The sequence below is a fragment of the Prionailurus viverrinus genome, chromosome C2, assembly GCF_022837055.1.
Source record: "Prionailurus viverrinus isolate Anna chromosome C2, UM_Priviv_1.0, whole genome shotgun sequence".
Lineage (NCBI taxonomy): Eukaryota > Metazoa > Chordata > Mammalia > Carnivora > Felidae > Prionailurus > Prionailurus viverrinus.
This window is the reverse complement of record NC_062569.1, coordinates 132164959-132191912: the sequence shown is the minus strand read 5'-3', so window position 1 is coordinate 132191912 and position 26954 is coordinate 132164959. Positions and strand designations below refer to the sequence as shown.

The window sequence follows — 26954 nt, the reverse complement described above, 5'->3', positions numbered from 1 at the left end:
TTTAACTTTATTTTGATTGAATAGCTGTAAGTAGCTAGTGGTTATCATATCAAAAAATGCAGGTCAAAGATGGCTGCAGGGCCAGAGAACTGCAAGACTGAACCTCTAGTGAGTTGCCAGATAATTTAACAGGTGCTGAGGAAACAAAACCAGGATGTTATTTCTCTCTAAAGGAGCTCTGTCCAGCAATGGCAGACAGACATGTAAAACCTCTTTGAAAGATTGTTCTGCAAACAGTATAGAAGATTAACTGTAGGGGCAAGATCAAAGATAGAGAGGCCAGTGTATCATCTGTATTTCAATGAATGAAAGAAAGAAAGAAAGAAAGAAAGAAAGAAAGAAAGAAAGAGAGAGACAGTGGGCCATTCAGGACCAAATCAATTGTCCAAATTAAGATGAGAGACAAGAGACCTCATCAACATTAGTAGTGAAGAAATGCATGAAAAGGTACTAAAAATCTTGCTCTGTTGACACTTGGTAATTAATATGAAATAAAAATAGAATTGCAAAATATTCCTCATGTCTGGATTATTATTCTATTCAGTATAATACTATACTATTATACTACTCAGTATACTATAGTATACTATAATACTATACTATTATACTATTCAGTATAATACTATAGTATAGTATAATACTGTAATACTACACTATACTATAAGAGAATCAGGTTTGGCAAGAAGCGATGAATTCACTGTGGCATGTGCAAAGTTTGAAGTGCCAGGGAAATATCCAAGCCTGTATGTTGACCAGACAATTGGAAACATATATGGGTCTAAAATGCACAAAGTTGGTTTGGTTAGAAATTAGAGATACAGACTTGTGAATCATCAGCACGTAGGCAGTAAAAGAAGACAAACCAGTAGATAAAACCATCCAGAAAAGGTGAAGACTTAGAAGGGGGCCAAGTACAGAACCTTGACAGCACTCACATTTAAGGAGTAAGAAAAAAAGGAAATGCAGGTAGGAATGAGGGTAGCCCAAAGAAGCCTGTCTCAGGAAGGCAGCTTCTGAAAATCAGCAGTAACCAACAGTGACAAATTATAAAAAGGAATGACAATTATTTGTTTAATGTTTATTTTCAGAAAGAGAGGGAACATGCGTGTGAGTGGGGAAGGGGCAAAGAGAGAGAGAGAGAGAGAGAGAGAGAGAGAGGAAGATGGAATCCCTGTCAGCGCAGAGCCTGACACAGGGCTGGGAACTCATGACGAACCGTGAGATCATGACCTGAGCTGAAATCAAGACTCAGACTCTGACTGAGCCACCCAGGTGTCCACGGGCTGACAATTATCGAACATTTACTATGTGGCTGCCATTTTCCAAGAGTTTTTTTTTTTGTTTTTTTTTTTTTTGTTTTTAAATTTTTTTTCAACGTTTATTTATTTTTGGGACAGAGAGAGACAGAGCATGAATGGGGGAGGGGCAGAGAGAGAGGGAGACACAGAATCGGAAACAGGCTCCAGGCTCTGAGCTGTCAGCCCAGAGCCCGACGCGGGGCTCGAACTCCCGGACCGCGAGATCGTGACCTGGCTGAAGTCGGACGCTTAACCGACTGCGCCACCCAGGCGCCCCTCCAAGAGTTTTATATACAGAAAACCACTTACACTTTTAAGAGAATCTTATAAGGTAGGTTATACTGTAATCCCATTTTATAGATGAAGAAATATAGTAAGGCATAGAAAAGTTCAAGAGTAACAGCTGTACAATAGTTGGCCCAGTATCCAGACCTGGCAGTCTAGTTCTAGAGCCTGCAGTCTTAACCACTTAGAAAAGAGAGAGAAGTTCAGAAAGTTGTGACTGAAAAACATTTAAGCATAGCTTTGGCTAGAGCACATACAAAAATGGGCATACTGTATGGCTGAGGGGACCATCAGCAAATTTAAATCCCTTGCCTTTTCATGTGACATACAAGAATGCAAAAAGCAAATTTTTCCACCCTACTTTAGCTAGACTCAGTCTCTAAGATAAGGGCAGAGTTCATTCTTAGAAAAATGAAGTTGGGGAAACACCTACCAAATGTTCTCAAACTAGTTCTCACTTTAAAAGTCTCTTAAGAATCTGATAGATATGACCTAGAAACCTTTTTTACTTTTACTTATTTATTTTAACGTTTATTTTTGAGAGACAGAGAGAGACAGCATGAGCATGGGAGGGGGGGAAAGAGAGAGAGACACAGAATCCGAAGCCGACTCCAGGCTCTGAGCTATCAGCACAGAGCCTGACGTGGGGCTCAAACCCACCAACTGTGAGATCACGACCCAAGCTGAAGTCAGACACGCAACCGACTGAGCCACCCAGGCGCCCCTAGAAACCTTTTTAAAAGAACACTTCTCATATGCTTCTGATGCACAATCAGGATTAAGAATACTAGACTCGCTCTGAATTACTGAAAAAGTAAGAACCATTTGATAAAGGAAAAACTGTGCAGGCTGTGGGCTGCTGTAAGGCCAAGAGTGAGCTTTTTTTAAGTCTACAGAAGAGCAAATATGCCCCCCCCCCCATGATGTACTTTTAACCATATAAATTCACTTTACATTTTATATATTTTTTGTATTTTATATTTTTCTCATAACACTGGGTTATCAATATCAATTTCCTTATTACATCTTGGTTACCTAATAATAATTAAGTGTAAATGTACAGTTACAGAGGTTAAAAGTTGAAGGGTATCATACCCAATAGCCCCATTTTCTTGGTAAGGCAAAGGAAAAATCATCCTGTTTTACTGGAATAGGAGGTTTTACTTGAATAGGAGGTTGAGAATGGTAGTGGTTTGAAACAGCCATTGGGAAAAACCGTATATAGAATGAACAGGATATTTGAAATTCCGATGTATACATGTATGTATTCAACTGTGTATACAGTTCCCTCAATCAGGACTCAAATACTTTTATTATTAGGGTCACATTATTTATTATTTTATTATTGCCATTTCTTAGAAGCCCACTAGAAAAAGAAGGAACTGGAGGCCAGAAATACAGGAGTGGGGAGGAAAAAGGCCTATATAATAGATGACCTTCTCTCTTTCTGCTCCCCTCAAAAACCCCACACTTATGTGTATATACTGCATAACACTGTCCAAACATGGAAAAATATGTGGCCACAATGGCTGACAGTAGTTAACTTCCAGGCTGGGGGTGGAATGGGGGATGGAAAAGGGAAGTCGAGTAGGTAAGAATAAAACACTAGCAAAACAGAAACCAGATCCATGGTATAAATTTAGGTGAAAATGATGAATAAAACCCCACATAATAAAGGGCAAATCAACATGGAGTATTGCATTCTTTCAACAAAGATTTGTTCAATGAAAACACACTGAACTGAATAGATGAATGCATTGTGAGCAATTCTTAACTTGGTTTCTTATAACTTCAAAATCGTTTTTAGGATATGGTGAAAGTAAAAGAAAACAGTAAGTAGATCTAACAGCAGAGCCATAGATATTTGCATCATAATCTTGAGGTTAAAGGGAAGAGGCTAACAATCACACTTCTACGTCTGGAAAGGAGGTATATATAAACTGGGCCATCATATTCTGTGGACTGAATCGTGTCACCAACCTCCAAAATCATATGTTGGAGCCGCTACCCTCAATGCAACTGTATTTGGAAACAAGACTTTTAAAGAAGACTGAATGAGGTCGATGAGGTTGTAAGGATGGCACCCTCATCCAGTAGGACTGGTGTCCTTATAAGAGGAAGAGACACCAAAGATGTGTATGTGCATAGAGCAAAGGCCACGTAAGGACACAGCAAGAAGGCTGTCTATAAGCCAAAGAGAGAAGCCTCTAGAGAAACTAAATGTGCCTACACATTGATCTTACATTTCTAGACTCCAGAACAGTGAGAAAATAGATTTGTTTTATAAACTACCCACCAAGTTTGTACTGCTTTATTATGGCAGCCCTGAGACTAATTTACATACTCTGGATGAAGTTATCATGGGTATAACAAATGATATTTGATCTTGTTAATGATGTAAAATAAATTAAAAAAAATGATTACACAGGGGATCCCTACTCACTGCCTCCAAGCACCTGTGTGACTACACTTTTTGGGGATGACAAAGACACTGAACTCTGGAGAATTAGGTATAGGAGGAAAAAATCCACCTTAGTCTCAATTAATATAAAACTAAGAAAATGAAATCTTTAGTTACTTCCTTGAAATTGCAAGTGCAGGAAATACTCACAAGCTTCTAACAAACAAGGGGTTATAAGTAAATGGAAATTAAACAGCATCAACTGAAGGTGCATAAAATGTTACTGATAGTTTTATTTAGTGCCGTAGTTCTAGATTAGACTAGACTGAAACTTATTGATATAAAAACAAGTTGTTTCCCCAGGTCTTGAAAAAGGTCATTTTTAAAAGAGCACTTCAGATTCACTACCAAGAATGAATAAACTGGCTTTTAAGTAGAAAGTAAATACAAAAATAATACTTACCTTCAGCACAAGAGCCACATATGATTCCCTGGATGTGCCTTGTGAAGGGAGTAATTTCCGTATGGTGTTTGAGCACTTTGTGTCTCAGTGGTCAATTATACACATAAACACAAACAATTTTACCATATGGCAGAATATTATAAAATACTGAAGACAGTTTACAAATGCTTTGATGATACATACGGAGTTTTTAAACTTTGGACAGGACTTGAAAACTAATGTAGAATACCAATTCTGCTCAGTGGAGAATTTAAAATCTAAACCAAAACACGTTTTGATAGCTACAACAGGCAAAATCTAACCTTAAAACAGAAATGGTATCAATTCCTTGTCATTAATACCTTAGTAGTGCATTGATATCTTGATAAGGAACATTATACAGTAACTTAATATTTTCTTCTTCCTCTATCTGGGATCTTTTATCAGAGGCACTTATAAAGAGTTCTAGTTTTGGCGACGCTATAACAAACATACACATAGTATAATGATATATTTTACTATGCTAACAAAGTATCATTTATAAAGAAATTTTTATAAATTCAAAAATAGGTTATTGGTAACATGATTACCTTTAAAGCATCGATTTTCATTCACAATATTACTTCATTAATCTTAAACAGCAGTTCCATCTACAAAATGTTCTACAGCTTTTTCTTTTTGAAAAGGAGGAAAATAAAAGCAGGTAAGATACTCATAACTTCTAGTTCAACAATATCAACTTCATTTCACAGCATTGATTAGTAGAGAACATTTTCAATTAAAGTGGTATACAAGTTACAAAAATAGAATGATTATATAATGCAAAACATTGTCCTCCATTATGAAGAATGTGTGTGTGTGTGTGTGTGTGTGTGTGTGTGTGTACACATATACAGATTTCTTATAAGTTTCACTATTTAAATAGCCCTTATTCAAGTACTTTTTTTCTGGTATCTCTTGAAATAATCACCTTGCTATATTATTTGTAAATACATAAAAAAATAAAAGGTTAATCTAAGGAAAAGTTAAAAGTTTCAGTGTGGTTGACTTAAGTATCAGCCGTTCACTTCAGTGAAAACCTGATGTGAATTCAAAACAGGTTTAGGTGCCATACTAAGTTTTAACAACTTAGTCAAAAATATAGATATATTTAAGTGTCAATACTTAGTAAACTTCCAATGTGCTACAGAGACAAATTAAAAGTTTGTATTAATCTATTCATCTATCCACCTAATCTTAAACAATCCCCAGACAAAATTCATTTTTATATAATTAAAATGATACACTAATATACAATATACCTGCTTACAAACACATAGGTAGCCATAAATAAAACTTTATTCTTTAATTTCATTTACAAGCTACCAAGTATTATGTATCGTACACAGTGCTGAACACTTAAATGGTTGTAGTCATGGAAGGATCCAGACTGAATGGAAAGCTGTAGATAAAGAAAAGATAAAAGCAAAGTAATACTGTAACAGAAAGGTGGCAAAAGCATGGCTTTGCCATAATGAAACCAATCAGATTTGTAATTGTACATCAGTTCTGGTTAAAACAAAGTCTGAGCGCCATGCGATTCTCAGCTTTATTGTTTGCAGTCTGGCTAAAGTCTCTATGGTCTGTCTTTTGCAGTTATTAAAATAAAAAAAAGTTAAAAACTATAGCAGCAACAAGCAAACCCTGTGACAGGAAGGCAAGGGTTAAGAACTAAAAAAAGTTTATACAGTGTGTTCAGGGAAAGTGTGTGCAGTTTATCTTCCATCAGCAGGAGTTCGACTGAGGGATAACATGATTCGGGCAAACCGCTCGCAGAGTTCATGTGTGGAATATGACGGTAACTTCGGTGGTTCATGGAAACCTTTAATCTCAGTAGAACAATCAAGCAGTTTTGGCAGAAAATCCGTCAGCTTCTCTTGGAGGTTTGCTGTAAATACAAACAATTAGATATAGCTAAAGACAGAGAGGGAAAGAAATCATCATCTTCAACATAATTTATTAACTTAGAGTGTGTTCAACTAATGTTTCATTTCAAAATATGTATTACCATTTGGGGGAAAGAGGTAAAATATAAATGGCAAGGCAGTGTGCACTTGGTTTGTAAATAGAAAAAAAAGGGAATGACATGAATGTAAAAATACTATAATGTAATATAATATTTTTACATGAATGTAAAAATAATATAAAAAATGACAAGAATAAATAACATCTAATTCCAACTACAGTTAATCCCAGCTGAAGTGTCCACTAGCATTGTTTAAACTTACATTCCATTTCTTGTCCAAGATAGGAACACCATCGATTTCTCATGTCTTCCACAGCAAGAATATCTTTCTCTTCCATTTCATCCACCAATAACAAGGGCAAAAATGGGACAATAAACTCATTCATAATAATCAAACCGTTGTTTACTTCTCGATCCTCTCCAGATTCAAATAGTTCTGCAGCTTGTTCATTTAATTTCTTAATGCATTGAGAAAAAGAAAAAGTTTTGTTTTTAACTAAATAAAAATCCTGTGTCAATACTGAAGACAACAGAAAAAGTATGTTCACAAACAGTATTAGAACAAATGGCAATCAAGAAAAACAATCTCTATCTGTTCTAGCGTGAAGTCTCTTAGAAAAAGCTGTGCATACGAGAATAACAGAAACAAGAACAAAAAGAAGTGGGGAAAATACTGTTGTCATGTTTTTAAAGTTCATGTTCAGCTTATAATTTTCTGATTATCACTACAGGGACCATATTTTAATTCTCCAGAGGTGAAATTTCCCCAATTCTAAAATTTGGTGTGCCATCAAAGTAATTAAAAAAAAAAAAAATTCAGACGCCATATTATCTTTGAAAAACACTTTATCATCTTCTCCATAAATGCCAATTAAATAAATACTGTTATATTTCTTGAATCTAAAATTTAAAGGTAATCAATTAGTTCATTATTCCTTCAAAAAATTCTTACTGAGTACATGAGATATGCCAGAGACTATTCTAGATTCAGGGGAACCCAACTGATTAATACAGAAAATTCTCACAGAGTTTACAATTTGGTACAGAGATTAGCAAACTTCTGTAAAGGAGAAGATGGGAAATATTTTAGGCTCTGACAGCGATACAGTTTCTGTTGTAATTACTAAATTCTGCCATTGTTACACAAAGACAGCCATACATAATATGCAAAGGAGAAGGTATGACTATGTTTCAATAAAACTTTATTTACAAAAACAAGTGACAGGCTAGAGCACAGGCCAGTTGTGCTGACCCTTGATAGCAGAAGACAGAAATTCATAAGGTAAGAAATACACACTTAAGAAACAGATAAGGTATTATAGGTATAGTAAAAGTTATAGTATTTAAGGGTTTAGGTGAAATCTTAACATTTAGAGCATGATAGATATGATTTTGAAATATTCATAGTTAAGCTGAATTACAAAATAAAAATTATATTATTTCTCATGTTTATATTTTATCATTCTTGTGTAATTTATATCTTGATTTTGTAGAGAGGCTTATGTTAGTAGTCTAACTCATCCACTAAGCAGTGGCTTGAGTAAATAAGCAATCTCTTAGCTTCAGTTTCTTCATATGCAAAATGAAATATCACCTTTTTTAGACAGTGGTTGAGAGGATTAAACAAGAGAAGGCTTTAAGTATCTAGCATAATTTTTACAATATGCATTCAAACTTATAATAGTTACTACCATTCTGAAATTAATGTTATCTGAAAACAACGTAAACATAGTACACCCAAAGCCAAACTTATTCGTCATCTGAGATTCCCCAAAGCCAAACACAAAACTGTAAAGTCAAGCAGTTTTGACAACCCTATTTCCTTCTTTCTACTCATCTAATAGTTACCAGGTCCCTTGATTTCACTTCTTCCACCATCTTTTATGCCCTCTTCTTCATACCCACTGCACTTCTGTCTTAGTTGAGGCTCTCTCCTTCTTCCCTCTCTAGGGAAGACTTCCGTCTCTACTCCTTTCCAGTTCACCATCTAGTACACTACTTACAGCCAGATTTATTTTCTGACAACAAATGTGACCAAGCCAAACCTACTCAAACTTACAAAGGCACATGAGAATGCTGCATAAGCTTCAACATAGGCTGACATCAACAAGTATTGTTAGCTTCATCACTTGCACCTAACCCTGCTCCTCAGAATCTAGCCCCAGTGGATCTATCTTCATTTTCTGTTGTATACTTTCCAGGTCTTTTCATATGGTGTCCCTTTGGCTGGAACATTTTTCTGCCTTCTCTACAAGGCATAAAAATCCTATTTGTCCATCAAGATCCAGATTAGTGTTCAACTTATCCCTTAAGGTTCTCCTTGACAACTACAAGCATATTATTTTACATATTTCTCATAAAGACACTTAATCTGGAATATAAAAATCATTTATGGTACAGACTGAGTTCTTGGGGGATGGCAAATAAACAGGTCTTAACTGTCTCTGTATCCCTCAAACATGACACTCAGCAAATACTCAGTATGAAAAACCCTGAAAGGAACACTAAAATAACCCTCATGCAGTGTCATTTAAATCCCTATGAAACACCAAACTAGGTGCGAATGGTTTAGTATCATAATATGGGGTGAAACATTCTACCATTTTTTCCATATTTTAAAATAACCATCACGTTTTGGCTATATTTATATTTAAAATAGCTTTACCAAAATATTGCCATACAAGCCTTCAATTTTTACATTAAAAATTGCTTTAGTTCATTAAATATATAAATATATACAATTCTGCATTTTTTAAATCTAAAATATACACAATTCAGGTCTTCCTTCTTGGGGAATGATTAAAAACCTTTGAAACTGGCCAAATTAAGAACTATCCTCGGGGCGCCTGGGTGGCGCAGTCAGTTAAGCGTCCGACTTCAGCCAGGTCACGATCTCGCGGTCTGTGAGTTCGAGCCCCGCGTCAGGCTCTGGGCTGACGGCTCGGAGCCTGGAGCCTGTTTCCGATTCTGTGTCTCCCTCTCTCTCTGCCCCTCCCCCATTCATGCTCTGTCTCTCTCTGTCCCAAAAATAAATAAACGTTGGAAAAAAAAAAATTAAAAAAAAAAAACTATCCTCAATGGATGCTAATCACTAACAATTCAAGTTCTAAAATATACTCAAATGCAATAAAAGCAGCTGAGAGAAAAATAGTAAGATCATCGTCATCTAATATTCTCATTTGAAAATTCTAAAGACATATTAAGATTACAAGCAGTTTATGTAGTTCTACTGCAAGAAAACATTTTATCAGCATACCACTTAAAGTTTTTTAAAGTATACTTAAATCATGTAACTTATATAGGTTGAAAAATCATATACCCTTGAATATCTTTGTGTGTATATATACATATATATTTCTCCTTGTACAGGAAAAAAAAAATTGCAGCTTAGGTGTTCACAGTATATCACAGAATGATGTTAATAGTTAACTAAGAATTAAATTTAGGGGCGCCTGGGCGGCTCAGTCGGTTAAGCGTCCGACTTTGGCTCAGGTCATGATCTCGTGGTTCGTGAGTTCAAGCCCCGCGTCGGGCTCTGTGCTGACAGCTCGGAGCCTGGAGCCTGTTTCAGATTCTGTGTCTCCCTCTCTCTCTCTGACCCTCCCCCGTTCATGCTCTGTCTCTGTCTCAAAAATAAATAAACGTTAAAAAAAATAATAAAAAAAAAAGAATTAAATTTAATCAGAAAAATGTATAAAGATGGAATTTGTGATCTTATACATCAAGGTTAGCTGACTTGAGAAATATTAACAAAGTACTCCAGACCTTTAGAAACTAATTTGGTGCTACAAAACTGCTAAAAAGACTTTTTTAAAGTTTATATAACAACAGTAATATTGCTGCACATAGACAGTGAAAATATTTGAGGAAAAAAAACTACCAATGACTAGGTGGAAAAAAAAAGGATACTGTATTACAATGAATCATTTAACACTATGTACACCAAATCTACTACTGTATTTTAAAAAACTCAGAAAAATCTATTATTCTTCTGGAATAATAATTGCTCATGGCCTGTGCAGTCCCCCCCCCACTTCTCTCACCAAAAAAGGGAATAGTAGAATAATGAAGAAACCAAAATATAAAAGTAATTATTTTGATCCTATATTAAGAACATTTCTGGTTACCACCTGTAATATTTAGGACCAATAAAGAGAAAAGATAATAAAGAATTGAGTGCATTCCTGCATCTTAAGCGATTATACCCAGATTACATCATGATGATGTCATCATCATGATACTTTCCTCATCAGAGTTTATAGTCAATCACTTCTATAGGAGTCTGGAAAATCTGTTCAGTGTAAGACAAAACAATAACGTAAACATGACCTCCTAAGTACATTCAACTTACTAGTAAACACTCTCTTCTATAATGTGATATCAATTCTTCATCATGTCCTCTGTATCGGCCTTTGGACAAGAGTTCTTTGTTATTCTGATAAGCGCAGATAAGGAACAGCAAGGAATCTATATAACTTAAAAATTAAAAGAAACATAAGGCATTATTTCATCTGTGTAAAAAAAAAAAGTCAACTACAATTATAAAATACTTAAGTATACATTTAAATTTTGATTATCCAGAACATTATAATAAATGTATCATCTAAAAGCTGTTTTAGCAACAGCCACATCTGAGACCAGGAGATAGTTATGTCATAAAGTAAAAAAACAAAAACAAAAAAATGGAGCTAGGCTAGAGGCACCTGGGTGACTCAGTCAGTTAAGCGTCTGACTTCGGCTCAGGTCATGATTTCACAGTTCCTGAGTTCGAGCCCTGCATCGGGTTCTGTGCTGACAGCTCAGAGCCTGGAGCCTGCTTCAGATTCTGTGTGTCCATCTCTCTGCCCCTCCCCTACTCGTACTCTCTCTTTCTCTCTTAAAAGTAAACATTGAAAAAAAATTTTTTTAATGGAGCTAGGAATTAAGAAAAGACTGGGAGGAAAAAGCCCGTAATTATTGAATTCAGGTAGTTCCTCTCTCCTGATTCCCTGATGTCTTCCATTTAGACTGATAGGGAAGTCGAGAATCTACTTTTTTGAACAACATAATGTCATTTTTGTTTGAAGAAAGGGTCAGATTACTTTGTTTCTTTATCACAAACATCGTGTGTTTCATTCAGTGACTATTCAGGTATTTTTCCGTGTGCACCCATGGTTCTCATCATGGAAAATAACATAATTGGTAGAGGGGAGAATATCCAAAGGAAATGGGGAAGGAGAAATGGAAAAAAAAAATGCTTCTACAGCTGGACATTCTGGTGGAATACACACACAAAGAAGAGTGTAGGAACATAACAGCTGGCGGGTCGGTCTTTTATAGAAAGTTTAACAAGTAATATTAATAATGTTACATTAACATAAGTCTATATGTTACGAAGTTCAAACTAGGTTTTAGAAAGGGAGGAGGGTAAAAATGTTTGAGGATTCTATTTACCTCTAAAACAGTTATCCTCTCACAATATGGGGTAAGAAATAAATATAGCTATATATTTGTATAACTGAAATATGAACGATACTAAGATGTCTCCTTTGTGCCAGTTTTTCCAGTTACAACATACCTTCTTATAGATTAATTCAGAAAAATGTAACATTCTAAAAGGCGAAATATTATAAAGAAACACTTTTAAAACTCTAGGTTACATTAAGTTTTTATTATTTAATTTCATGTGCTTAAATATAAATCAGTTCTGTACTTTGAATATAAATGTAGAATTGGAAACTAATGTACACATTAATGGCCTCTGATATGACACACCTGAAGCTATTTCATAAAAAATAAGTTATTTCATACACTTTTTTGAAAGGCTTCTCCCAGGAACTTGTTTTTGAGAAAACTTAAGAATACGGGATTTTATTTTGAAAAAAATATAAACATAACTTCAGGTAAAGGTTTTTTGTTTTATTTATGAAAGAAGAAAAGAAGGGAGTGATAATAACATTAAATACTGATTTACACCACTAAATTAGTCTGCTGGCACATCTGCCTTCTCTTTTATAGCTATTAAGTTTCCTATTAAAAAGTCTCAGTGAATGACATTCATATCTGGCCTTCAAGACCTGAGTCACCTCTCTAAGAATAGCTCTGAAACTGTGGCCCTGTTCCAATTTTCTACTGAAGCACACAATTTCCATATTTTATCAACCTTTAAAGTGCTTACAAACATATCTTCAAATAAATCACAGTAAGACTCAGCAGTCCAGGTACCACATTCTTATTTCAAAGTAAAATAAGACCATGTACCCTGTAGACTCTTTTGATCCTCACTTGTACTATTATAAAATTGTGGTTCCTAAAAACATGATTTCACTTCACTATTCACAGACTTGACAATGGCCTATCAATCAGTATTCATTCAAGGTTTTCAAGTTTTGTGTTTTTATTTAAAAAAAAAAAAGTTGGACAGAACCTTTTGACAATATTTTCTAACTGACTAGCTGTGGTAGCTACTATATTTAAAGTGTAAAATTAACATTTCTTCTTGTAATATTCCATAAATATTATTTGTCACCATTAACTAATTTTCTAGTTGACCTTTCCAATTTAATAAACATTTGCTACACCAGAATATTCACTTTCTGAATAAGCATGTATTTGAGAATAAGCATATATTTGAGAATAAGCAAATTATGAAATTTGAACATACTTTGAACATACCAAGAGAAGCTAATATAAGAAGTTAATGCAGAGAGCAAAAAAGCGACAGCTTCTTCTTTTTAATTCTTACCAAAGAATACTCACCTGATTTCATTAAATTTTATAAGAATACAGATCTCTATTTCAATTTTTTTCTCCCTAGTTAATCGTGTGGCCTTGAAAAAGTTACCGCATCTGTGGATGCAATTACTGTGGAGCCTAGTTTATCTATAAAATGGAAATGCCTTCTTGATCTTACTCTGTCCACTTATAAGATCACATTGCTATTTATCTTAGAAATACTAATCTCAGCTCTCTTAAAGTGAACTTGAATATTCCTATTAAAGAAATATAACTGTGGCCGAAATAAAATAACTCATAAAATGGAGCTACTTATCAAAATAGTTCTCTATTTCAGTGACCAAAGTGAATTACCTTATAAATTACAGGATGACTTGTGTCCAAGTATTAACAGTGCTTTTTAATTCTGTGCAACTTTTAAACTTTGCTAAGTGTAAAAGTGATGACAGTGCTCACTGTCCACCAAACAGGGCAGCAAGGCCACCAGCATTTTCCACAAAGACAGCAGTGTCGTGTCTCTGCTGGCTGACAGGGTAGCCACTAGCCACAGGTGGCTGGCTACTGAACATTAAAATGTGGCTAGTATGACTTAGACGCTGAATTTTTAGTTGGAAAATTAATTAAATTTAAACTGTCTCATGTGTCTGGTAGCAACCAGGCTGGATAGACAGCACAGCTCTAGAAGTAACAGTCTGTGCTGTCATTTAAAAACAAAATTGCATCAATATCGCAGTGAGAGTTTCCTGTACGTTATATAAAACCAGGAAAGAAAAGGAATTCAATAACCCTTTTAATTGAATACATTATTACAGAGTATTGAAAATATAGCATTTTCTTTTCTTTTCTTTTTTTTTTTAATTTTTTTTTTTCAACGTTTATTTATTTTTGGGACAGAGAGAGACAGAGCATGAACGGGGGAGGGGCAGAGAGAGAGGGAGACACAGAATCGGAAACAGGCTCCAGGCTCTGAGCCATCAGCCCAGAGCCCGACGCGGGGCTCGAATTCACGGGCCGCGAGATCGTGACCTGGCTGAAGTCGGACGCTTAACCGACTGCGCCACCCAGGTGCCCCTAGCACTTTCTTTTAAATTAAGAGCTTTGTCATTTGGATAAATGATTCTAGTGTGATCTCAAAACAGAGACTTTTGTTGTCTTTATGTTTTTCAGTAACAGTATACTTAGATTTTCAAGTAGGAAGTTCATAGGCGATACAAAGAAGATTTTTGTCCCAGAGTTCAATTATTTGTTTTCAAATATCTTAAATTTCAGAGGAACTTTTGCTACTGTAAAAAGATTCAAAATAAATGACTAGCTAGTTTTTAATATTTTTTGAAATACAGTAATTGCATTTGAGCATTAAATTTGATAGTTGGTTATTTTCATATGGTGTTTCCTGAGTATTAATTTTTCACTTCCTTGAGCCTATCAAACCGTATTATTACCAGACTGAGGCTTGAAAAAAATGTTTCACGTTATTGATTAGATCAAGTCTATTATTCGTTTAAATTTTAAGTTCATTAGAGTATTCTGCCTTTGACAATTTCTTCTTTGTATTTGTTGCCCTTTATTTCCTTTGTAACTAATTTCCATTTTTTAAGTACTCTTAATGCTGCCTTTTCAAGGTTAATTTGGGTGTAATTAGTGATTACAATTTAACTTTTTAATAATTTTTTACCTATTGACTTTAGACTTTGCTATGAGATTGGAAGTAAAAAAAAAATCTACAAATAATGCCTACTGGTTCTCAGTATACTTGTTCTACTCGGAAGTCTACAGTTGTAAATTAATTATAGATACACAATTATTAAATGAAATAAAGTTATGTGGATTCCATTCCCTCTACCCCCTTTTCTCAAAAACAAAGCAAGAAAACTCATTTGTCTCATTTATCTAATGTATTGTAGGCCCGACACAAACATGCTTAAGAAATCTGGGGGACAACTTGTGGTTTATTTTATGCTAAACATAACCTCTACTGATTTAAAAATATAACTTATGTTTATATATTGGAGTTGAAATAGAAATTTTAATACAGGTTAGATTAAGACATTTTACAAATGCTTTCTAGACAAACTAACTCTACAACTAGTTTCATAGGTGAATAGTGCTCAATTTCAACTCCTTTTACCGTTCTAGTTTTTAAGTTTCTATCAGCTCAGTTTAAATAACTTTGCTGGACCCTACAAATTAATAATCCCTGTAAGTATACATTAGAAGGAAACTAATCTTACTACTAAGCAGTGTGTTATATTACACAGTGAATATCCGTGTTTTGTAATTTAAAAACGATGTAAGGTAATAGTTTCAGGAATGGTTTAAAAACGTGTGGCAACTTGCTTACTTTCAGTGATTCACCAATAAGTTAGAAATATCTATTTTTTAAATATGTTTTTTAAAATGTCTTTTGAACATTTTTAAGCAATGTATTTAAACAATCACATAAAATAAATTACCATGTTTAAATATATATATATATATATATATATATATATATACAGTTGTTCTAAAAAAATCACTAGTCAAGTACATTAATATTAAAGGATATGAATTAAGAAATATGTGAATAAGTAAATGCAAATCAGTGTATAAGTAAATAAATCAATATTTATCCTTTGTTCTTAATAACAATTAAAATTTAAAAAAATAATATTATAGTTTAAGAAGTAGAAACTCCTTTAAAACCATCTGTACCTTAAATGAAAAATGATCTAAAATGTGTTTGTAGTCATAATACTTAGAAGACAGCTGATCAATTTTCTATAGCTATAGTTTTTATAGTAATGAAACTTTGGACAAAGAGACATATTGGAAACACTGTCTCTGCTTTGAAGTCAAGATTAGACTCAGAAAGAATATGAAAAAGGCTGGAGACTAAAGGCAGATATTATGGTATACAAAGAATTCTGTGTGTTGGGCTTCCAGCTTGTTTGGTCGCCAGCAAACTTCTAGGCTTTAATCTAATCCTATTCCATCCTAAACTTCAATTGTAGAATGTGAGAGCTAATAAAAACAAAGACACTAATGCCAACCTTATAGATTTAATTGAAAATGGAAAGTATGTGGGGTATATGGAAACTTCCAGTACCAACTATACAATTTCTCTATAAAGATAAAACTTCTCAAATTAAAAGTTTATTAAAAACACATACAGTGAATAAAACCTTTTCTAAAGATGAGGTCATATCTGAATAGAATTAAATGCAAAAATGAAGCTTTTCATATTTGACCATTCTGCCTTACCTTTCTCTTTGAAAATTTTCTAGCCCAATTATGAGATACATGGTTGTTTCCCTGAACTTCCTATAATCCTGATGCCACTCCTGTAGGTGAAAGAAAATATTAAAAATATACAAAGTAAGATATTAAAACTACAATGAAAACTGTTCATAAAGCAATGTGTTATTCTGACAACTATTCAAAGTAATAGAAGCAAAGAAATCAAAATTAAGATAAATAAGACCTAAATCAAAACTTTAGTTTGATACACAAGACCACTTTATTAATATAATAAATGTAAAAATTACTAGATATTAGTGAAGAATGAAATAACAATGATTCACTAAAAGATAACAGAAATGCAAAGGCAAGATAATCAACCAGGTTTTCTCTCTTTCAAAAACTGTTCTGTCTGAAGGCATATTGTTATTAAGATATTATTACAGATGTACATCACAATTGGATGTAGGAGGTAAATGAAGTTACTACTCTAACAGAATCAACACTGAAGACTATTATTTGATGAAGAATATTAAGAAACTAAAAGAAAAACAGTATAATGCATTTATTTAACCTTTTATTTTTGCCAAATTTAGGTTACATTTTATTAAAAAAAATTTTTTTTCCAACGTTTTTTTATTTTTATTTTTGGGACAGAGAGAGACAGAGCATGAATGGGGGAGGGGCAGAGAGAGAGGGAGACACAGAATCGGAAACAGGCTCCAGGCTCCGAGCCATCAGCCCAGAGCCTGACGCGGGGCTCGAACTCACGGACCCTGAGATCGTGACCTGGCTGAAGTTGGACGCTTAACCGACTGCGCCACCCAGGCGCCCCAACATTTTATTTTAAATGTGGTAGCTGAGTAGTTTATTCATCTGAGGTATGGTGAAAAATATACAAGCATGTCACATTTCAGCCGTCCCTTCCTCCAAAAAAACCAATTACTGGGCATATAATAGGACTAAACAATTCAGAACTGACACCCTCTAACTCAAGACAACAAATCAGGATTTTTCTTTAAGTTATTTAAAAAAATTTTTTCAAGGAAAACCATAACCAAATTCAATATAGGATTTAAACTAAGATACTGATAATAAAAGTATTAAAGCTCTTATATACATATTACATAAGCAAATGAAAGTAAGAAACATATAGACCACTTGACCAACTATACTCTCCTTGAATATAAATTAATTTTTAATTTTAATTTTTTGAGGCATAATCTTACAGTATTAGTCGGCCTTAATAACACATAAAGATAAAATTTGTCCTACAAGTGTGAAGTTAGCTTTTCTGGGAAAGTATTTAAATTGCCACTCTACTGTCATTAGAACTGTCTGAGGAGATGTGAGTAAATTTCTTCTGTAAAGACCTAGACAGTAAGTGTTTTAGGCTTTGCAGGCCATGTAGTCTCTGTTGTCACTATTCAACTCTGCGATTGTAGTGTAAAAACACGCGTGTATAATACATAAACAAATAGTTGTAGTTGTGTTCCAATAAAACTGTATTTATAAAAGCTGGTGGTAGGCTGGATTTGGTCTGTGGGCCAAGGCTGGCTGACTCATGACTCAGAGCAGGATAAAGATATATGGGATACACAGAATCTAAAACCATGTCCTATAAATACCTGTAAGATTTAATGGCTCTGCAGTTAGAAATATGAGAAGTTTTCAGAACAAAAATATGTTAAAGTGAATCTAATGTCGCAACCCTGGGGATGGAGTGCGGAGGCAAATCATAATTAAAAATCAAGTTTCATGTAACTTGAATCTTGGGGACAGGGTATAGTGAGTAACCAACCCACTTGTTTGTCATCTCTGGCATATATTATGTGCATGTTCTTAGATTTCCTCTTCTGCTATCTTGTTGTAAGTTACCTATCCTTATGCTATTACTATTATAAAGCATAACGGTTAAGAATGCTACCTCTTGATTTCTAGTAGAATGAGCCATCCTACATTCTTCAAGAATGTCTGGGCTAGACTGAGATGTCCACATTTCATAAAAATTTTGAATCAGCTTATCAAGCTCCATCAAACAATCTGCTAAAAGTTTGACAGGGACTTCACTGAATCAATAAACTACTCTGGGGAAAAAATGACATCTTGACAATACTAAGTTTTCCATAGTATGTATATCCATTTATTTAGGTCTTCTTTAATGCCTCCTAAAGTCATGCACATCTCTTGTTAAATTTACTTCTAGTTACTCTATAGTTCTGGATGCTATTGTAAATGGTGTCATTTTCTTAAAATTTCATTTTCCGATTATCTGTTGCTGGGATAAAAGAATGAAATTGGTATGTGACATAAGTTCTGCCTGTTGGAAAACTGTTTTATTAGTTCTAATAAATTTATCTGTAGATTTTTTATTTTCTAGGTGTAAAATCTGCAAATAATGATAACTTTGTTTCTTCTTTCCAAATCTTTTACTTTTTGCTTATGTTTGTTGCCTTGCTGCCCACGTGAATTTCCAGTACAATTCTGAATAGCAGTAGTGGTTGCAGACATCCCTGTCTTTTTCCTGATCACAAAAGGAAAGCTTTCAACGTCCATAGTTCCATATGATTTTTGCTATGCAGTTTTGTTGTTTTTTTTGAGACACTCTTTAGTAGATTATCATAGTTGTATTTCAGGTTAGCTCAGGATTTTTTTCAAAAATGACTATGTTTCTATATCCTTCCTCCTATATGTTAATGTGGTGAATTACAATAATTGTTTAAGAGAACATGAAGTCATTAAGTTTGTAAATGTGACCAAAATTAATCAAAGGCACTCGTGAAATCAACTTAAAATTTACTAGATAGGGGTGCCTGGGTGGCTCTGTCAGTTAAGCGTCCTACTCTTGATTTCAGCTCAGGTCATGATATCATGGCTCGTGAGATCGAGCCCTTATGAGCCTGATTGGTATTTTCTCTTTCTCTCTCTCTCTCTTTCTGCTCCTCCCCTGCTCATACTCATATACACACACTCTCTCTCAAAAGTAAATTAATTTAAAAACTTACTAGATTTGTAAATTTAAAAAGGCAATGTATAAAGTTAAGTTTAAAAGTCTAAAGAAATACTGGGTGTTTGAATTGGTAAACTAAAAAAAAAAAAAACAGTATTAATTTTAAAGTCAAAGTTAACACAAAGAATTTTGTGTACAGAAATTACCACAAGCACGATATGAGCACTCATGCATGTTCTCTCACATGTACAACACTGTCCAATAATGAAATGTGCTCAGTGGTAAGGAAATGAAAGAAAGGTCAGTGAACTACCGAAATTCCTCAATCTACAGTTCAACCTCTCAAAAGGCACATTACCTCATATTCCTCCAAGTTTACTTCTTCAGGTTTTATCATTTCAAGTTTGGCTTGAGCAACTTTCATTATGTTGTGACACCTTCAAATAAGAGAAATATATTCGTAAATCAAAAGTGAAATTCACAAAAAGTGAAAAGCATATGACACAAAACTAAACTACCCAACATACGTGAAAATAAAATCCACTGTCACTAAGCAATACTTTTGGAGGAAGCAACTCTCAAATAACTTTAATTGAAAATGTTTTTTGGATCAATGTTGGACTGGATAGTTACAAAGGATATAAAGTAGACAGCATCAATAATGCTACCTCAAATTTACATGTTATATTTACAAATGGCTTTTAAATTACATTTTATTAATACATATTGTATAAGTAAAAACAAATGAAATGTGTTTTTTTATAACATATATATATTAAGCAAGCTCAGGAGATATTAAATCTCATCTTCCCATTTCAAATGGCATGATTCATAAACAGCAAAAAGGAATCTAAACTGTACCTATCATTTCAGGTAATAGAGCCATTGTTCACATGTTACGATCAGAATCATTGTTAAAGAAATCTCTGCAGAGTATGTTTAGCTATCGCATGCATCTTAACTTTTCAAGTATAAGACAAATTAGGTTATCAAAATGAACTGATGAATTTGCAGTCCTCAGGACAAATAACTACAAAAGAGTGAAAGTGATTGTGATTACCCCATTAATATTTGCCCCCAATTCAATAGCGTATATTCACTGGAACATGGTGTCCCAACAGCCCAAATAATAAGGGTCATAATCTGGCATATTTCTGAGCTCTTTGTGGCTACATGTAAAATAAATGATGCTCCTACGACTACAAATAAAATATAACAGTCAACATTCAATGAGCACTTTATTATCTATCAAATATTGTTCAAAACCATTTACTTGTATTACTTCACTTAATCCTAAATTTCACAGCAGATACATGGTGAAGCAGGAATTTAATCCTAGATGCTTTGTTTTCCTCATTTTCTTCTCTGCCACATAGATTTTTAATTCAATATTTTTGAGATATTCAAGAAAGGATAATAATTTATTTCAGAATTAAAATGGACTACAAACCCCAAGATAACATAAACGATTCTGTATTCTAAAATAAGTTCCTGGGGTGCCTACATGGCTCAGTTAAGCATCCAACTCTTGATTTTAGCTCAGGTTATGATCACCACAGTTTGTGAATTCAAGCCCTGTGTTGGGCTCTACGCAGACAGTGCGGAGCCTGCTTGGGATCCTCTCACTCTCCCTTACTCTCTTTCCCTTCCATACTCTCTCACAATAAATAAACAAACTTAAAAAAATAAAAATAAAATAACTTCTAATACTTTGATGTTTACCTGAGGCCTAAATTTTTTAATGGTATTCATTTTAACTAGATTGTATTTTAATTTTCCAACTTCAGCCAAAAATTATAGTTTATAGGAATTTTCACAAGAAAACACTTTTGGGTAAACCAAACTATAGTTGATCCTTGAACAACATGGGTTTGAACTTCATGGGTTCACTTACACACAGATTTTTTACAATAACGTAAATGTGTTTTCTCTTTCTTAAGATTTTAATAACATTTTCTTTTCTCTAGCTTACCTTATTGTAAGAATACAGTATCTGATACATAGAACATATAAAATATGTGTTCATCGACTGTTTACGTTATCAGTAAGGCCTCCAGTCAAGAGGAAGTTATTAGCAGTTTAAATTTAGCAGAGTCAAAAAAAAAAAAAAAAAAAAAAAAAAAAAGTTACACAACTTTATGTGCAGGTTTTCAACTGCACAGAGGGTCAATGCCCCTAATCTCCACATTGTTCAAGGGTGAACTGTAATTTAACCATTTTAAGGCTTCTCTTGATGTAAGAGGACATTTAACTATTTTATTTTATTAGTATAGACGGTTAAATACTTTTCTCTAGTGATTGTCAAATGAGGGTAATTTTGCTCTTCAAGGGGTTATCTCTCAACATCTGGAGACACTTTGGGTTGTCACCTCTTGAGGGAGGCGTTACCGACATTTAGCAGGTACAGGTCAGGAACACTGCTAAATATCCTACAAATTATAGGACAGCTTCCCACAATAAATAACTATCTCACTCAAAATATACATAGTGCAGAGACTAGAAATTCTTTATTTCCCTAAAATATTAAGTCCCCAAAGGGTAGTGCTTACATTATATTCTTCTGTACATCTTTATGTTGCTTAGCTCAGTATCTTGGTCAACAAGTAAAATGTACTAAAAAAATATAAATTATTTTCAGCTCAAACTTCTAAAGGTTATGACTATAAACTCCAGAGAAATTCCAAAACAACTGTTCAAAATTAAGGGAAGTCTAAGTTTTGTGCTGTATTTATGAAATAGGTCTTTCTTTGAATATGTATAAACATTTAGAAACTGCACTAAAAGCAATTTTAAAAAGACAATTTAACAATATGTTAGATATTTCACATTTTAATTTTCTTAAATTACCTTTCATCAAAACTCAAATTTCTATCTCCAAATTGTTCTAGCAATGTTTTCTCAATGATTTTCTTTGGTGCCTGGTTCTGGATAAAATAGACCACTACATGATGTAAACGATAATCTGTTTCTGGTGGGGTGTCTTCTTGGGCCAATTTAACCAATCTTGAATACTCCAACTTAATTGCCTAGAAAATGTAACAAAATGCCAATTTTGATTAATTATGATAATTAAAATCGTTCAATATTACAGCTCTACATGTTCTTGTGTTCAAATACACTTTCTTCCTTTAAAGTATTACCAACAAGATGGCACATGGTACATCTACAAATATTGTCCCATATTCCACAGTTTAAAAGAATTTTCTAAAACTGACCATATACGCCCTCATCTTTTCACTGTATAAATAGTTCTTTGTTTTAATGCAGAGAACTATTAAACTGAACAATACACTTAAGCTTACTATGTGAATACTAGCGTAAAACTGTTTGGAGTCTGGTCTATTCAAAGGCATCATAAGACTAAGATACTAGGGATCTCTTATCCTGTGCTTTCTAGTATCAGTTTCATGTGTATCTTGAATATCCCAAATTCTAGGATTGAAATACAGTTTCCTGAAATACCCATAACTGAAAGAAAATGGCTGGCTCTTATATGCATAATAATACCACTGCAATTAACTTTTAGCTAAAGAGCCCCAAAATAATGAAAAAGCAAGCCCTGAGATTGTAGTTACCACAGAATGAATTCCTTGTTGTTTCAAAAATATCTGAATTTTATTAGTGTAATAATTAATGAATATTATCACTATTATTACCTTAATGCTTGAGCGTCCTTTTTCTTTATAAATAGGAACATCTCAGAATTTACAGCTAATTATAATGGGAAATAATAAACACTGATACATGTTTCTACACATGAGCAATCATTTGGAAAATATTTGCTCATACAGAAACAAGGGTAGGGTTATACATCAAATATTGTTGTATATAAGAAACGCATATGATTAAAAATCATACTTTTAAAAATTTCACTAATATTGGACTTTTACGTAAATCCTAGCTCTATTAACTGTAAAACATTTTGGGGCCACATGTAAAATATATTATAAAAAATCCATTCTATTAGAAAAGTTTTTTTTTTAATGCATATCTTTCTTAAGCAATTCTTGGCTATCCAGATACTACACTATATTTTACAGAAAGGGAGAAAATATAACGGACAAACATTAAATGAAATATTCTAGTCATGCATTCTTATATTTCACTAAAGGGAAGGCAATAATAAGTCTTTTCTATATGTTTAGCATTATAAAAAGAATTATTATTTTATGGCTAAAATACATTGTGCTTTTTTTGGTTATATAAGCTATGTTACAGTCTTGCTGTTGTGGTTAAAAATAGCCATGAAAATATATTTTGACATGTAAGATTATTAAGGCTTACTTCACTGTATACCTAACTAGCACACAGAAGCTTCGCTTAGAACTCTAAAATCTTCCCATTTTCCCAATATGAAAAAAGGGGCACGTGTTCATTTACTAACCAAACTGTACTGATTTTGAGAATAAATGTAAAACAAAACCATTAATAACTGTTCTTTCTTATCATGGTGGTCAGACAATGACTGTCACGGACTATTAAAAGTTCTTTTGAATATTCAAACATTTCAGGTCAAAATTAGTATGACCAAAATAAATCTGTATATTGAGTCTCTTAAAGTAATATTGTTGGTTTAGAGATAAGGAGTTATAATACTAAATGGTTATGTATATTTTTACATATGTTCAAAATAGAGGCTGTATTTTTTTCATAGAGAGCAAAGAGATTTCTATTAGTGAGGTGGAATATATATCCCCCTTTTATTTTAAGATTATGTTTATCTCTTGATGTCCTATTTAAGATTATCCCAATTTTCATAAGTAAATGCCAAAGTTACAATCTATAGATGTTGAATCCAGAAGACGTAGTAAGGTACATTTAAATTTCTACAAGTAATTTTTCAAACACATAAAACACTTTTTACCAGCACAAATTATTTTTTATAATTATCAATTATTTTTTATTTATGAACTGCCTTCTAAAAAGGTTTTCTGATGTCTAAAATATACCACAATCATATTTAATTCTTCAAATTTTCAACAGATGTTCCATGCCGGTATATTTAGCAGAGTTCTTCACCATATCATTATAAGTAAAGTTAACACTGCTGAGTTGTTCAATTTTATTCACACTACTGCCTCGAAATACTCCCCTAGAATTAACGTTTGTCCTTTCCATACTTTGGCTGCCTGTGCAGGCAATTAATTACCACAGATACTGCAATGAAACCACTACACAAATACAAAATGAAATGTTAATACTGGTCATTAGGTGATGGAACTGCTTTGTAAATAATTTTTAAAATTATCTTTCACCAGACTTTTAACATGGTCCTACTAATCAGGTCCAAAGTTACCTATTCGGTCTTATTTCCTATGACTCTTGAACAAAGACTTCTCTCAACCTAGGTCAGGCTGGTTTCCCCACAGATGCACACATGCCCTTGTTTCTTAGGTTCTCTACATGTATAATGTCCTTTCTTGTTTGTTTCCCATCTATCTACAGATGACCCTTCAATGAGACTAGTTTCTCTCTTTTGAAATCTTCAGTTCCAAAGACGAAATAATTTCTACCTAGACTTTTTCTACCTTTCTAAATCATATTATAAAATATTCTAAATGTATAATTTTTATAAACTTTATTTTGATGTAACTATATACATACATCAGAAGATACCAAATATACAATATATTCTCGAAGCAGTAAGATCTAAGGGAAAATCAGTTAGACTAAGGTTCAAAAGCTAGGTATACCATTTATTAATTGTGACATAAAAAAAGTCACAAAGTTCTTCAAGTCTTAATGCACTTATCTGTGAAATAAGGTTAGGTGACTTTAGAGAGAGAATACGTGTGTGTGTGTGTGTGTGTGTGTGTGTGTGTGTGTGTGTGTGTATAAATTATATATTTATAGACTCCTTTTTAAAAAACTGACAATGTACCAAAAAATTGAAGAAAACCTACTTCAAATCCCAGGGGATTATAATCATATACGCTATAGTATTTGACCACAATGCAATATAAATAGGAATTAAAAATAAAGACAACTCCCGGGACACCTGGGTGGCTCAGTCGGTTGAACATCCTGCTTCGGCTCAGGTCATGATCTCACAGTTTTGGGTTAGAGCCCTGCCTTTGGGTCTGTGTTGACAGCTTGGAGCCTGGAGCCTGCTTCAGATTCTGTGTCTCCCCAGCTCTCTGCCCCTCCCCTGCTTGCACTGTCTCTGTCTCTGTCTCTGTCTCTCTCAAAAATAAATAAAACATGTAAAAAAAATAAAAAAAAAAGGACAACTCCCAAACTAAACTCTTAGGAAGTAAAAAGATAGTCTCAAATTATTCTTGGGCCAAAGGATTCAAAATTATATTAATAATTGGGATCATAAGATATCAAAAACTATTGGACATAGCCAGACTACTAGTCAAAGGAAAATTCCAACTTAACCACTATAGAAAAAACACATTTCAAGAGGCTGGGGGATGGCGGGGCTGGGGGAAGAAACTAAAGTAAGATAGAAGAAATAAAATAATGTGGCAATTAGATAAGAAATAGTCAAAAGCTTTTCTTTCCAAAAAGCTGGATGAAATATCAAGGTATGGGAGAAAATTCAACACCAGATATCAAAAATACAAAAAAAAAAAAAAAGCTTTAAAATTTACTTTAAAATAATACATATAGCTATATGCCAATAAACTACAAATTTTTGATTAAACAGATAATCATCTAGGAACATAGAAATGGCCAGAATTGCTTTACAAGGTAGAAAAAGTACCAAGTTCTTGAAGAGACACAGTAAAACTGGAGAAAAACTGAAATAGTTGCCCAAGATCTGTATGCAATAATCAGGTTCACACCGTTTTAGAGATGTGATGTTACGTCATATCTTCAAGAACCAAATGATGTCTCTATCTAAAGTCCTCCAAAGCCTGAGAAAAGGGCAAAGTCTCCTTAATGATTACACAAGGCCAGAATAATATGAATATAAAGTATTAAAAATATTTTAAAAAACTATAGATCAATTTATCTATAAACACAGATGCCAACACTCATCCATTTTTGATAAACTACACTGTGTATAAAAAGAATATATAAAGAGTGTTTACAATGGTTAAAAAAGAGGGGATGGTAAATGTTAAAATCTTTACACTCCAAGGGTTAATTACAGAAAATTCTGTTCACATCTCAAACAGATGCATTAGAATATTTCTAAACTCCAATACCAACCAGTTTAGAAGAAAGTCTCAACTATGAATTTAAGAAAATGTCTTTAATTTGTAAAGGGAAATCTATAAAAAACCAATACTACACATCATACTTGAAAACAAAACACTAGAGACACTTCCATTAAAATCACAAAGTAGGCAAAGAAGCTTACTACCATTATTTTAGTATTTAACTATATTATGAAAAGTCTGGTCAACAAAATAAAAACAGTGATGAAATAAAAAGTATAATGAAAATTATCCCAATAATAAGATAATTATTGGGAGAGAGTATACTGAAATAATTATAAGACTCTCAAGTAAAAATTTATTAGTAAAAAACATGAAGAGTCCAATAAGGTAACTAGATACAATATAAACAAGTAAAATTAATTAGCTCTCCCATTACCTATCATACTAATAAATTGATAGAAAAAGTAGGGTAAGTGATTCAATTCATAAAAACAAACATTTTTTATACATCTAGGAATAAACAAAAAAGGT

The 26954-nt window shown here is 33.4% G+C and overlaps 1 protein-coding gene across 4 annotated transcripts in view; it reads right to left on the bottom strand.

The window, feature by feature from the left end:
• Positions 1 to 4564: 4564 nt before the first annotated feature.
• USP25 (ubiquitin specific peptidase 25) overlaps positions 4565 to 26954 on the bottom strand; it is a 152758-nt gene continuing 130368 nt past the window's right edge. For all 4 annotated transcript variants that reach the window (XM_047875088.1, XM_047875092.1, XM_047875090.1 and 1 more), the window contains 6 exons: positions 22159 to 22337; positions 19670 to 19748; positions 16386 to 16465; positions 10783 to 10906; positions 6694 to 6889; positions 4565 to 6353 (listed from right to left, as the gene is read on the bottom strand). In XM_047875088.1, the coding sequence (XP_047731044.1) occupies positions 6181 to 6353; positions 6694 to 6889; positions 10783 to 10906; positions 16386 to 16465; positions 19670 to 19748; positions 22159 to 22337 (831 nt within the window). In that variant the 3' untranslated portion in view covers positions 4565 to 6180. The remainder of the gene's footprint in view (positions 6354 to 6693; positions 6890 to 10782; positions 10907 to 16385; positions 16466 to 19669; positions 19749 to 22158; positions 22338 to 26954) is intronic.